At 37.6% G+C, this 13,257-nt stretch overlaps 1 protein-coding gene and 1 long non-coding RNA gene across 4 annotated transcripts in view; one reads left to right on the forward strand and one right to left on the reverse strand.

Annotated features, from left to right (window-relative positions):
* LOC146482706 (protein retinal degeneration B-like) overlaps positions 1-12,665 on the reverse strand; it is a 29,125-nt gene extending 16,460 nt beyond the window's left edge. For all 3 annotated transcript variants that reach the window (XR_014864047.1, XM_085106766.1, XM_085106765.1), the window contains exons 1-6: positions 12,401-12,665; positions 6,277-6,564; positions 4,636-4,684; positions 3,704-3,906; positions 1,305-1,860; positions 700-863 (exon numbers count right to left, since the gene is read on the reverse strand). Coding sequence is in view for 2 of the 3 variants with exons in the window: in XM_085106766.1 (XP_084962892.1) it covers positions 700-863; positions 1,305-1,860; positions 3,704-3,906; positions 4,636-4,684; positions 6,277-6,564; positions 12,401-12,478 (1,338 nt within the window). In the remaining variant the exon portion in view is untranslated. The remainder of the gene's footprint in view (positions 1-699; positions 864-1,304; positions 1,861-3,703; positions 3,907-4,635; positions 4,685-6,276; positions 6,565-12,400) is intronic.
* LOC146482704 (uncharacterized) overlaps positions 1-13,257 on the forward strand; it is a 120,213-nt gene that overhangs the window by 77,083 nt on the left and 29,873 nt on the right. The gene's annotated exons all lie outside the window — the stretch shown is intronic.

Genomic DNA, 13,257 nt, shown 5'->3' on the forward strand with positions numbered 1-13,257 from the left:
CCTCAGGCTTTTTGGTCAGCGGGTAAGCGCCAGGAGAGACTTTGGAGAATTCTAAAAAATTTAAATGTTTTGATTGGTTGCCCCGTAACAGCTTCCATTGTTTTACCGCAGAAATCCTGCGGTAATAAAATTCCAGTTCCTCAGTGTCTCTCCTGGCGACCAGCCGCTGGCCAAAGAGCCTGAGGACTCTGGGTACAAGATTGTGATATACCCATTTTTACAATAACTGTCAAAATTCCCGCGCGCTGATTGGCTTGTATCTATTGTCTGTAAGAGTTCAGACAATAAAAATGACGTCAGATGAAACGCGCGCGCTTTCTCAAGGGAAAAAAAGCCAATTCCGCTGTACTTTACCCAGGGTGTATTTAACAAATCGACGGCAGTTTTCTACGGTCTACACTCTTATAGACCATAAATTGACATCATTTTATGGTCTATAAGAGTACAGACCATAGAAAACTGCCATCGATTTGTTAAATACACCCTGCACTGTGTAGTTTCTCTAAAATATATACTAGACCACTGGCTGCCTGAAGAACCATTGGAGGTGAGGAGCTAGGCAGCCTATTTTTTTCACTTTTTCCCGACAATTTACCGCGATGATACTTATGTAATAATTTTTAGATTTTTTTCATTTTCACCTAGCTCCTTCCAAACCATCCTCACATTTTGCGTCTATTCATAATTTTTGGAGGTTACCTTGTCTAAGCCCTGTTCATCCGTTATTGAAGATGCTATTGAATCCAAAGACTCTCTACTACCCCGTGAGGAATCTGTGTCCAGCTCAAGACTCTTGAAACTGTTACTAAGTTCAACGTTGTGTATAGATAGCAGATTTGTGTTGAAACTATCTTCAAGCTCCTCTGCAACACAAAAACAGTATTTAAGGTGGTGTAACTGTGGAATTCTTAGTGGCACTCGCCTCGTATCAGATTGCTACATAGCCCAAATAAAGTAACTAGGAGTACCACTACTACCCCCCCCCCCCCCCCCTGGATGGGATGTCCAGGATACCCAACACGAAGTGACAGGAGTATTGCTACTCCCCCTGGATGGGTTGCTAATCCATCATAGCATACCCAGCATTAAGTGACTAGGAGTATTACTAAGAGATTTTTCATTCTGTGGATGAAATCCTGAAGTGTGACCAATTACAGTAAATCAGCTAATCATCATTACTTTCTTAAGACGCTGTTTACTTTGCTCTACTTCTTATTCTGTGGATGAAATCGTTAAGTGTCACCATCTATATGAAAAATACGAAGCACTACATGACTTTCGTGTGGTGTGATTTTATATTGTACCTTGTGCGTCGAAAAACTCGTCATCTGAATCAGATTCAACGGTTTCTATAGTGCTCATGCGATAACCCCTCAAATAATCCGCTTGTGACAGTCCCCGTCCAGCAGAACTATCAAACGTCGAACTCATATCTTTTTGGCCCACGCCATTACACTCGATGTTTTTCCTCCTCAATTTACTATTCATAACTTGGCTTTGTTCTTCGTCGCTATATCCAAATTTTTCCACTGTTATAGCAACAGGCGAAGGAGATACATTTCCTTCGCTTTCATCCAGCGAGCCTGTGCAAATAAGTTCTAGCTTTGTGCTGTTGTTGTTGTCTTGCACGTAAACAACACTTCCTCTGCCCTTGTCGTTTGCAAAACCCACTTCTTGATCGGAGTCGCGATCCTGAGAAGCCCCCATTTTTGTGGCCAATATTCGTTGCGTCTCTTCCTCTAGTTTTCTTATGTCTTCAATCGTGAGGCCGTGCCACTCATCTTGCCACACCCAAGCCTGTCTGTGACCCATCAACATGGGGCGACGCAAACCCGAGTGAATGAAATGTTCGATTTTATTCTGCAAACAAGAAAATGAAAAGGGGATTGAAAGCGGACGGTTACAGTGTATTTGTGAAGAAACAAACGATAACTTGCAGACTAAGACTGCACAAAAATCGATCCTCATAAAGGGAAGTGGTCAAAACTACTATACTCGAACAGGACCCACCAAACCACAAAATAGATGGTGGTCTCTGCCTGCGCCCCCCTTCCTCAACCTCAAGATGGCGTCTTTATTGCATAGCCACCCCTCTATCCAGCAGTAAAAAATGACAATGAGATTCAAACCTCATTTTTCTTGTTTATCTAGCAACGTTGACTCTTGCTAGCTGAATATTTTTTGTGTCAGCGTAAATTTTGAAGCCAATGAAATTTTGTCGGTAATGTTCATGAGATAGGTGGTGTCTTCGATAACCCACTACCCCAGGCAAGGTGGGTCCTCCTCGAATAAACTTATTACTAGTTCCCTAAAAAGGAAAACTCGCTAAACTGTGGGATATGGATAAGTATGCCCAAACTCAGCACAGAAAAGAGAAAAGAAGGACTTAGTGCTACAGAGGTATAGGTGATGATTTGGCTTTGAAATCTAGATTACTCCTAATCAGCACTATTTTGCTATAAAAACTAGACGTCATTATGTACAATGAAGTCCTTTCAAGGGAGGCAATGATGATTTCTTTTGTTCTCTGTTTTAGTTACAACAAACAAAGGGAACTCAAGCCAAAAAAAAAATAATTAGCTGGTTCTTGAAATTTAAACCTTAAGATCAAAAACTACATGTGGTAACTGCCTCCTCCACAGTCTCCTCCCTTGTTTATAAGGGAGCAAATACGAGGTGGTGAAGCATGGGAATGAGCATTACTACCTGCTACAGTTTCGAGCGAGCAACTGGGGACGAGGCAGATGTGGCACTATGTTTTTTATGTAACATCCTATAGGATTAGTAGTGGTGGATTCAGACCTTCAGGTAAGTAGGGGACCCGCTCTTGAACACTTGACTTGCTTTCCTACTTGCTTTCCTACATGAAACAAGGTTTTGGTAAAAAAAAAAAGGGGGGGGGGGGGGGGGCAAATCCACTGCTGGGATAAAATAGAGTTGTTTCGGCGCAATTCCGAATTTTGGAGCAAAAACATGCACCTATGCCTCTCATGTATCAAGCCCATGATTTTGCATAACGTTTTTGCATAATCTTTTATAATATTTTCACATGTATTTTCACATTGTAAGAACAAAAAAAGACTAATCCTATTGAAGGGGAGGTTCTAAACGTGCATTTATGTTTGGTTTGCAGCTGGGCTTTTCTGGTGACCACATTCTTTGCTAAACCTTGCCTGTTCTCAGTAGTGTAAATGGCTTACAACAAGAAAAATCTCAAAACTTGCTAACACTAACATATTATTCCTATTATTCTTCAGTGTTCCAGATAACTTTCAAAGTCTGAGAGTCAATGAAGAATTTCGAGGGGTCAAAACACACCTACGGTGTGTTTTTCTCCTAATCTTCTTAAGTTTACCATTCATTTTCTTAGTTCAGGAAGCCAGATTTCTTGGGATTTTGACCTGAAACCTCTCTCTTTTCAGGAACACTGATTCTGTATAGAGTGTTTTCACATGATGTCATGGCGGCCATGTTGGTGTCCCAAAACAAAGAAATGGCGGCCATGTTGGTGTCCCAAAACAAAGAAATGGCGGCCATGTTGGTGTCCCAAAACAAAGAAGTGGCGGCCATGTTGGTGTCCCAAACTAAACCTCTGGGAATTGAACTCTATTTTTATGCAAATACTTTCTTTTGTTTCAGTATACCAATATGGCCGGTAGTCACGTAAATGAAAACACTCTACAGTGAATGCATTCTTAATTACCTGCATTCCCCAATATCTGAACTCAACCTTTATCAGTTTGTACGCACACATGACATCAGAAGGTGGTTTGTCCACTCTGTAGTGCTCAAGCCAGTCCTTCTTCATTGGGCCCCGCCCTGTTTTCTTGGATTTGTAAAGCAAAGGGTCTTCTTCTTCGGAGTAGTCTGATGACGAGACTGCATCCTTTACTGGATCAATGATGTCTACGAATTATAGTTAAACATTTCCAATGAGTTCAGAGAACATTTAGGTATTGATTAAGGTCCAATGTGACCTTTTCCTTAAAAAACCTAGGTTGCATGTTGGTCCTTCAAGTGATCCTATGCAGCAGTCCTTTCCCGTGGTCCTGTTTATTATGCTGTACAAGGTGGTTCTAACTTTTGAGTCAATGGATGAAATGCTAGTGTGACCATTCAAATGAAAGCTACTGAGCAGTACTTTCCTGTGGTGCTGTTTATTATGCTGTACAAGGTGGTTCTAACTTTTGAGTCTGTGGATGAAATGCTAAACTGTGACCATTCAAATGAAAGCTACTGAGCAGTACTTTCCTGCGGTACTGTTTATTATGCTGTACAACGTGGTTCTATCTTTTGAGTCTGTGGACGAAATGCTAAAGGGTGACCATTCGAATGAATGAGCAGTACTTTCCTGTGGTGCTGTTTATTATGCTGTATAGGGTGGTTCTACCTCTTGAGTCTGTGGATGAAATCCTAAAGTGTGATCATTCAAATGAAAGCTACTGAGCAGTATTTTCCTGTGGTACTATTTGTTATGCTTTACAAGGTGGTTCTAAGTTTGGAGGCTGTGGATAAAATCTTACAGTTTCACCATTCAAATGAAAGCTACTTACTGAGCAGAAAATTTTTCATACAAATATGTGGAAAATGCTAGTAAAATCTATTTTTTTTTTTTAACTCTCAACTACAACTCACCCACTTCCCTTCCTTGAAGATCAGCTGGAGACAAGTTGAATACATTTTCCTATGAAAACAACAAGAACGACATTATCAAATGATACATTTTCCTGATCAGAAAACTATCGAGAAACTTCCAGCCTCAGGCAGTAACAGGTGGGTTACAAAATTAACAAAATTCCTTTCTAACATGTTGATATACTGAATAATAACATTCTTGGCTGAGAAATGAGGTTGTCTTCAAAATTTGACAACTGCTTCTTTTTTAGTTAATAAATGAGACACCATCGCAGTTAAGCACACAACTTAAGGACGGTGCCTTCTTTTGCTACTGCACATAATATTATGTTCTGCGCATCTTGATTGTCCAAGAAATTTCTCAAGATTACTGTATACCTTTAGAGGTGTCTCACATCCAAGCAATGTAGCGTGTCCAGTTTAAACTGTAGATACCTCAACCCCTATATCAAATTAAAGCTTATAGAGCTAGCTATCAAACTATACCAAGGATTTTGAAATAAAATGAATTGTCGAATTTTTCACCACCTCTAAATACGAGCGTCTGAATCACCTTTTGAAAGCTACAAGTCAAAGCAAATTTTTTTTTGCGCTAATTTAATTTCCTCCTCTGTTTTCCAACCCAAAGCGCTAAAAAATTGTGTCTGCGTTTTGCCATATTCAATTGCAGTGAAAAGTTACAGAACATTTTTGAAATAGGACTTAAAAAACATTTCGAAAGAAAAAAGTCGCAGACGCATATTTGGTGTTTATTTGTTAAACTAGTTACCATCCAAATTTAAAGGCAAACGAACAAATTCCCTTTGAGTGAAAAAACTGATTCGAAAAAACAGCGCTAAAAATTCGACAATTCGATTTGCTTCAAAATTCTTGGTATAGTTTGATAGCCAGCTCTATAAGCTTTAATTTGATGTAGGGGTTTATGTATCTCCAGTTTAACACGGACATGCTACATGCTACTTGGACCCGAGACACCTCTAAAGGTATAAGGTAACCTGAAGGTACCTATGTAGGAAAACAAGATTTAAGCAAGGGCTATTAAAATCTGATAAGAAAATTGGGGGTAGCCACACATTTTTCAGAGATAATTTAGCTTTAATATTTTGGAAAAAAACATTCATACATTCACATACACTGTTATGTATTTTGAAGCTTTTTGCAATTACTGTTGCTTACTTTAACTATCTCTAAAAAACGTAGGGTAACAACCAATTTTCCTTCTGGATTCCAATAGCCCTTGCTAATATTTGCTTTTCCCACATGTCTTAAACTGCACAAAAACACCTTAACTTGGTATTAGGAGGTACTGTCCTTAAACCGAGTTTTCACTAGTAATGCAAGCACAAGTGCAAGCATAAGAGTGCTTATTTCACCATGAAAACAGCCTCGATGCAAGCATAAGCACAAGCACAAGGACCAAATTTTTTCGTTTTCTTGTGCTTGCATTGTGTTCATTTTCACTTGACATAAATTAAGCTCTTGTGCTTGTACTTGTGCTTGTGCCCATGCTTGTGTCGCTAACAACAACCAGCCTTTAAGCAGCTCCAAAAAATTTAGGCTTGACCAGCCTCAGGTATTATCTAATGATAAAAACCAGTCCCCTGACGGATTATTTCCTAAATAAGAGATTCCATCTTATACCTGTTGTCCTGCATCGGGATAATAATAAGTCTCTACATCAACAAAGAATTTCTCTACAAAGGGACATGTTGTCCTCATCTTGGTGTAAGGGTATGCGTTCCATGCTTCCTCCTCTACTCTTAGTGCAGCCTTGGGCAGAATTGCCTTCAGCCAGCCTGGTAAATGACTCCCAATATGGTAGATTTTCTTGGTGTACTGTCCACTGCCACCTGGCCCATCCGTATATGGAGTGTTTTCAAGAATTTCTACTCCACTTCCTTCACCAATGCTATCCAGTCGACTCTTTTTCTAAAAAGAAGAGTGACAAACATTAGATGCTCCCTGGTTAAGTTCTAGGCTTAAATTAGGCAGAAGTTGAAAATTTGGCATCCTGCATGTCTCTGATAAAATTTTAAAGCATTAAGTGAAATTTCAGTTACCCAAGGTTTTAGCCATGCAGCATCCATGCTCACGTAATGGAAGGTTGTTGGAAATTTCAAAGGGAAGGAGGGCCTCTAAAGCTATTATTTTTAAATGAAAGTACAGTGTATGAAGATAAAGTGGTAATTCCAGAAGGGTGGGGTGGGAGTTTTGAACAGAAAAAAAAATTCCCTTGGGATGTGCAATGTATGGATATTTCCTGGGAACATACATTAAAATTGAAATTTCACTGAATTTTTTGGACACCCTATTACCAGCCGCATGAGTCTAGAATGCCCAGTTTAAAACTGCTGGCAAAAAGGCTGAACAGATCTGGTCCTTCAAGATCTTATTATAAACACCATAGAATCATACAAGATATTAAATACCAACTAAGATCCTATAGGATTATATTTAAGATCCTAAGTATGGGCATTTTGATGATCATGTACTTGATCCTATTTAAGGTCCAATCTAACAGTTGTTTCTATTTGTCAGAATTAGACGGCCAGACCCGCCAGTTTTAAAAATGTGTTAACAGGATTGATTGTTTGCTAGTCCTTTGAAATCCTTTAAAATTTTTATAGGGATGGTTCACACTTGTTCCAGTGTGAATAAAAATTTTAAATGGAGATGGTAACGTAACTGTTTTAAGCCACGACGGAATCAGAATGACAAGGATCAGAATGTTTCCTTCTTCTTATGATTCCACTTCTGATTCCATCACTTGCAATCAAGTGTAAACTGTTGATCGGAATAGGAAGCGTAAGCAGAAGAATAAACCAATCACATAGCTCATTCCCAATCCCTTTACGCAAGATTTAGAACAGAAAATATAGCGGCCTTCTGCCATTTTGAACAAAAGCGAGGCTTCCATTTCTGCTTCTGTTGTATTGATTCACACTAGGTTGGAAGATTCTTCTGATTCCAACTCATATTCCGATTTTGCTTCCGTCGTTTTTGTTGCTAGTGTGAACAAGGCCATAATGTGAGGATCCTATAAGATCTTAAAGGGCCACTGTCACAGCAATTTTGCTATATTTTCATCAAAACGACTCAAATATTTCACAAAGAACCTTTTTTCTAACATGAAATCGCTGTTAGAGCACCGGGAAGGAAATATCGCTAGATTTATCCGGGGAAAAACAAACTATAAGTAGTTTTTGATGACTTCTCCACAATACACAGGAGGAACTTGAAAAAACTGGTTACAATCCATTTCCATCCTAGCCATACCTAGCCAAAGATAATTAATACTAGTTTCTGTGCATTATTAGGGTTATTGTTAACAAAACTGAACCATTATTTTGACGATTCCACGATTCAAATATATTTTTTTCGCTATTCAAAGTAACACAAAAAATCGGTTTAATACTTTGTGTATGCAAAAGTAGAGTTGCACTTATAATTTGAAGAAAATTCTGGTCCTTCTGTGGTTTTTACATTGTACATCTCACCACAGAATATTTTGTTTAAAAATATTGAAAGAAGCCTCTTGCTGCTGCTCTAAAGGTGTGAGAATACAAGCAACAGTTTAACCAGAGTGTAAATTAATGTAATTTATTAATATTGTAATCCAGTGCAATTAATTGAAAATAATGCTAGTTGTGAGCAGTTATCATTTGTGCTGATTAGACACACATTTTGAAGTAAATCACAGTTACATGTAGTAAAGTCATATTTAAATACTACATAAAAGAAGGCCTGAAATTGAGTTTCAAAAACTTGCCTTAAACTCTTAAAAGATGTTTTGACCAAAAACCTTGGAATTGGTAATTGGCCAAAAAGAGAAAAAAACTGAACAGGAAAAAAAGTCTGAATTAAGTTTCAAATCTAATGCTTCAAAATAATGACTGTGGTATGAGAGATAAAAAAGGCAATTATGGTAAAAATAACAAAAATATAATCTTAAGAAGTACACTGATATGCGTACTCTTGGTGTATGCAAATTTATAACAATATTCATTCAGTTGCAAGCCATTTTCAATTTAAATTTTCATTTGATTTTTAAGAGATAAGTTATTTATACAAAACAAGACTTATTTATGTTAGGTTAGTAATATTGATTTATTCATTCAAAAGTTCTCAGGTTAGTTAACTGATTATTATAATTATTTATTTACGACTGATAATAATTTATTACATGTATGTTTGTATCTGTTGGATATCAGTATCCAAAATACCTACGAATAGTGCCGGGGTAATAATCCAAATCTCCTTACACAAATGCACTGCGTTATTTTGAATAATTCTATTTATTTATGGCAGATGCTGCTCTTTATTCACAGCTGTATACATACTATGTGAATTCCTCAAATGTTTCCACCTGTTATGTTGCCAAAATAGGAACTTTTGAAAACTTTCCAAATAGGAAAATTTAACTACATGTAAAAGAAAACAGCGCCACAAGAGAGTACTCCTGGAGGGTTTAGGAATTCATCCATCCACTTTGACATAAAAATTTGAACCTGCTTGTGTAACAAAATAAACAGTAACACAGGAAAATAATGCCCAACAGTTTTCTTTTAAATTGTTGTGATTTACAATTTCATCCACAGACTCAAATATCGGAGCCACAATAACACTGATCATCATCATCATTTAAATACATCACTTTCCTCCCCATTAACATCATAATCATCATCATTATCAACATTATTGTCATAATCAAGCTCATCCTAATTCTGCAGGCAACCATTCAAATAAAAGCTATCAAAATGCTACTTGCATTAAATGCTGAACAACATATTTCTTCTAGTGCATCTGTGGATGAAATCCTAAAGCTTGATCATTCAAATGAAAGCTACTGAGCAGTACTTTCATTTAGATCTATTTATTATGCTGCTAATCTATTTATCAATACACAAACCACTAGTTGGGCCAAGGGACTTTCCCCCCACCCCCCACCCCCAGACATTTTAAGACCTACAGTAGATGCTTGGAAATGCCATTTCCAGCATTTCCAAGAGGTTTTGCCTCAAAGACAGTTGGGCAACCAAACTCTGGCAATCTGGCATAATATTTTCTCGTTAGTCCATACATTTTCGTAGATATTATGTATATTATCAGTTCTTGAATTTAAGACATTCCTGATGCTAACTTAGACGTTGCAGCTATTCTCTGAGAAGTATTGTTTTGTGATAATGATGTGTTATTCAGTGAGTGACACACACATACTCTGAAAAACAAAATCAGAATTCTCCCAACAGGAGTTGAACCTTAGACCTTCCCATTACTAGTTTGGATGCTCTACCACTGAGCTACAGGAGACTCGTGGGAACTAGACCATTCATATCAACTAGGTTTGTGTGACAAACATCCTGCATACTGTTAGGATCTGAATGTCAATGCGGAGAATACAATTATGCAATTATGGAATAAATGTGATGGTATTTTTGTTTTTTCATTGCATAGTTAAATTGTTGTGTATTAACAAATTCTGACCAGCTGCAGTTGATGGAACTGTCTGACTTGAAAAAGTTTTTGAGACATGAATCATGTTTTCTTTCTTGGGTGCCATGTTGTTTGAATGAATCACAATAACCTTTATTGAGGTTGCCAACTTCACTAAAACCAGTGATTTACAGAAGGGTCCTCTTAGAATAAAACCATCAACAAAAATAATAATTTTCATGATAAAATTTTTTTAAAAAAATAGAAGTACATCAGTTGAAGCACATCACCATAGAGTGGCCAGGGATGAATTTTTCCAGCATACGTGACATAATTAAAAATAACGTAAAAGCAGCAACAAGAACAACAGGAAGACAAAATTCTGGAGAGCTTTTTGGACACGGCCGGACATGGCTGGTGTCCAGGAGAACTGTTTGTTTATAAGGGAAAACCTCTGATAACACATTCTATCAACAAATCTTTGTGCTCCATTTTCCAAGATGCTCTTGAAAACAGAGTGCAATAAAATATTTCAGCCAGAAAATCTACTGTTAGTGTTATCTTCCTGAACTTGAATAGTAAACGTAAGTGAAAGTTTGACCTTAGCTGTAAGCTGGGTATATTGAATTTAAGTAATTGTCTGAAACTGATTGTTAGTGGAGTACTAAGGCAGCAGTGAGGAACAAAGTACCTACTGAAGGGGTCGGTAGCTGCCTTCCGTTAATTTCTAATGGACCAGGTATATTTTTTAATGTTTCATGAGAAATTCTACTTTTCCTACCATAATTTTCATGTACACGGATATCCGAACTGTTTTAATTTTTTATAATAAGAAGTAATTTTAATTGTTTAATTTCACTCAATGAAAAAAATCTTGGTTGCAGCTTCCTGCTGTAATATGAATTTAGCAATGCTATTGAGTATGTTGCTAACAAAAACTGTAAACATCGCACAAAAACATTTTCACTTTCAAGCATGAACTGGTGAAAAAAGAGCTGAAAGTCAGCGACTTAGAACTTACTCACCTGGTTGTAAAGTTAAGACAAAAAGATGACAAATTATCAACGAATCTTTGAAAGATTTTCTATTTTACAGTTCAGATAAACTTATTAGAAAACTTGATTGATCCGGACCTGACACTACTGATGTAATTTGCAGCAAACGCTTGGCCAAAACAAATGCTATATAATAAAATGTTATAACAGCCTAAGAAACGGGCCCATTTGTTTCATTTTCACAAGTAACAATGTAGTAAAATTTGGCACAGCAAACAGATGTAGCTATGATTTATCGTGAACTTTAAAATGTCTGTCGGTGCAAAGAAACAAGAATATATCTTTTTATTTTTGATAAATAAAATGTACTACAATTTTGTACATATAATTGAATTTAGGTGGAAATCAACCTGGAGGGTTTTTTGTTGAATTAAACAAAAAAATATTCATAAGTTCACAGGAAATGAAATAATCGAATTTCATTTTCGCAGTTTTAAAGTCCTCTTGCTAACTTATCCTAACCAAGTATATCCCATTTGTATCCCGACCTGTCGTGCTGTAAATTCTTGTATCTTGTATCGGTTAATTGTAGTTTTTTTTTTTCTCTTTGAAATACTATGTATTAAAAAATTCGGTGTGTACGATTAACTTATCTGGAATTCAAAGAATACGGAACGGAATAGCATGACTTCAAACCAAGAACATGTGTTTCGCCCACGCTGAACTCAACTGGCATGCAAATGGGCATTTCACTTGCATTTGACGAACTACTGAAAACTCCACAAACATGCGATATCACGAAGGAAAGCAATGAATGGAACACTTAATCACTACTGACTTTGTGATCCCACTTTCGAACCAAAATGAGTTATAAAGTTACGACTTTTAACGCTTCTTATCATTCCTCGACTGCAGGTAGTTTTCACCTGAGATGAAAGGTTCGATTCGTTTGTTGTGAACATAAGCTTACAATAGCTGTCACGAAGACAGCATCAAGACAAATCGATCGGCGCTAAGCTCAATTTCACAACGACAGCTTTACAACGAAAGAATAGAATTTAACCCTTTTATAAGGACCAGGATTTCTCGATCAGAGAGTAAAACAGTTGGGACCACACGTTTAATTCGCTTACGGTATTGATAAAATACAAAAAAATCGACTTCTTTGCCGGCTGTTTGCAGAGAGAGCGATGGTACATTACTTGTGACATGAATAAACAGTCATTTGCGATTGCAAATTCCTAAATGAACTCGCAGCTAACGTCACTGAATGTCAGATCGCAAAAACACCAGGAAGGAAAGCAATGCACCAGGCCAAAAATACTGCTAAGGGTTACCTGAATCATGTACAACTGTGCGATGCGGTATTCCTCCACGCTCATAGGCAGCGGAATTCTGTATTCTTTGATCAACATCTTTGTCCCCGGAAAACAGCGATCCAAATAGTTGCCGATCGAATCGTGGAACACTTGAAGGCCCTGTATCAAAGACAGGCCATAGACGCTGGCCTCACATGAAACTAAAAAGTTTAAAGTCGAACAGCTTGCGGGCTGTCCGCTCAGGTAAACACAACAACTTCAACCGAACCGGCCGGAAGCCATCTTGAATGACGTCACAGCGTGTCGTCGAAAAACAGATGGCCGGAGCCTCAATTTCAGGAACAGTTCCAAAATATACTTCCAGAATCACAAGAGAAGAAAACCGCGTTAAAAATAATTTCTTCAATTCTTGGCCGTGTTAGTTCTTAGCCTACGCGTTCAAACAGCGAAAAACACACAAACCGCCGCAAGGGTACAGGTTGTTCTGCGAACCTTGGCTTGGTTGCAAAAGGGAATTCTACAATACACAAAAATTTTTATGTCGTGTACAATAGACACTGTACGTCTCCCATCCCCGAGACTCTACTTAAAAATTCTCTCGCCCCCTTTCCACAACCCATGGCATATTGTATGCACAGATGGCCACTGGCCGCTTATATAAGTCTTTGTTTAAGCTAAGGGATAACGTAAAGAATCTCAGAGGAATAAATAAATTAGTTTTGCCTAAGGTTAAAACCAACATGGCATGGATTGAAATCCACAGTGTATACTGCTTCCAAAGCTTGGAACTCTCTCTCAGACTAGCTTAGGTCAATGACTAATATCAAATTATTTAGACAAGAAGTGCGAAAAATTTCATTTTTCGGATAACTCTT

The sequence above is a fragment of the Pavona decussata genome, unplaced genomic scaffold (assembly GCF_977016875.1).
Source record: "Pavona decussata unplaced genomic scaffold, jaPavDecu1.1 SCAFFOLD_44, whole genome shotgun sequence".
NCBI lineage: Eukaryota > Metazoa > Cnidaria > Anthozoa > Scleractinia > Agariciidae > Pavona > Pavona decussata.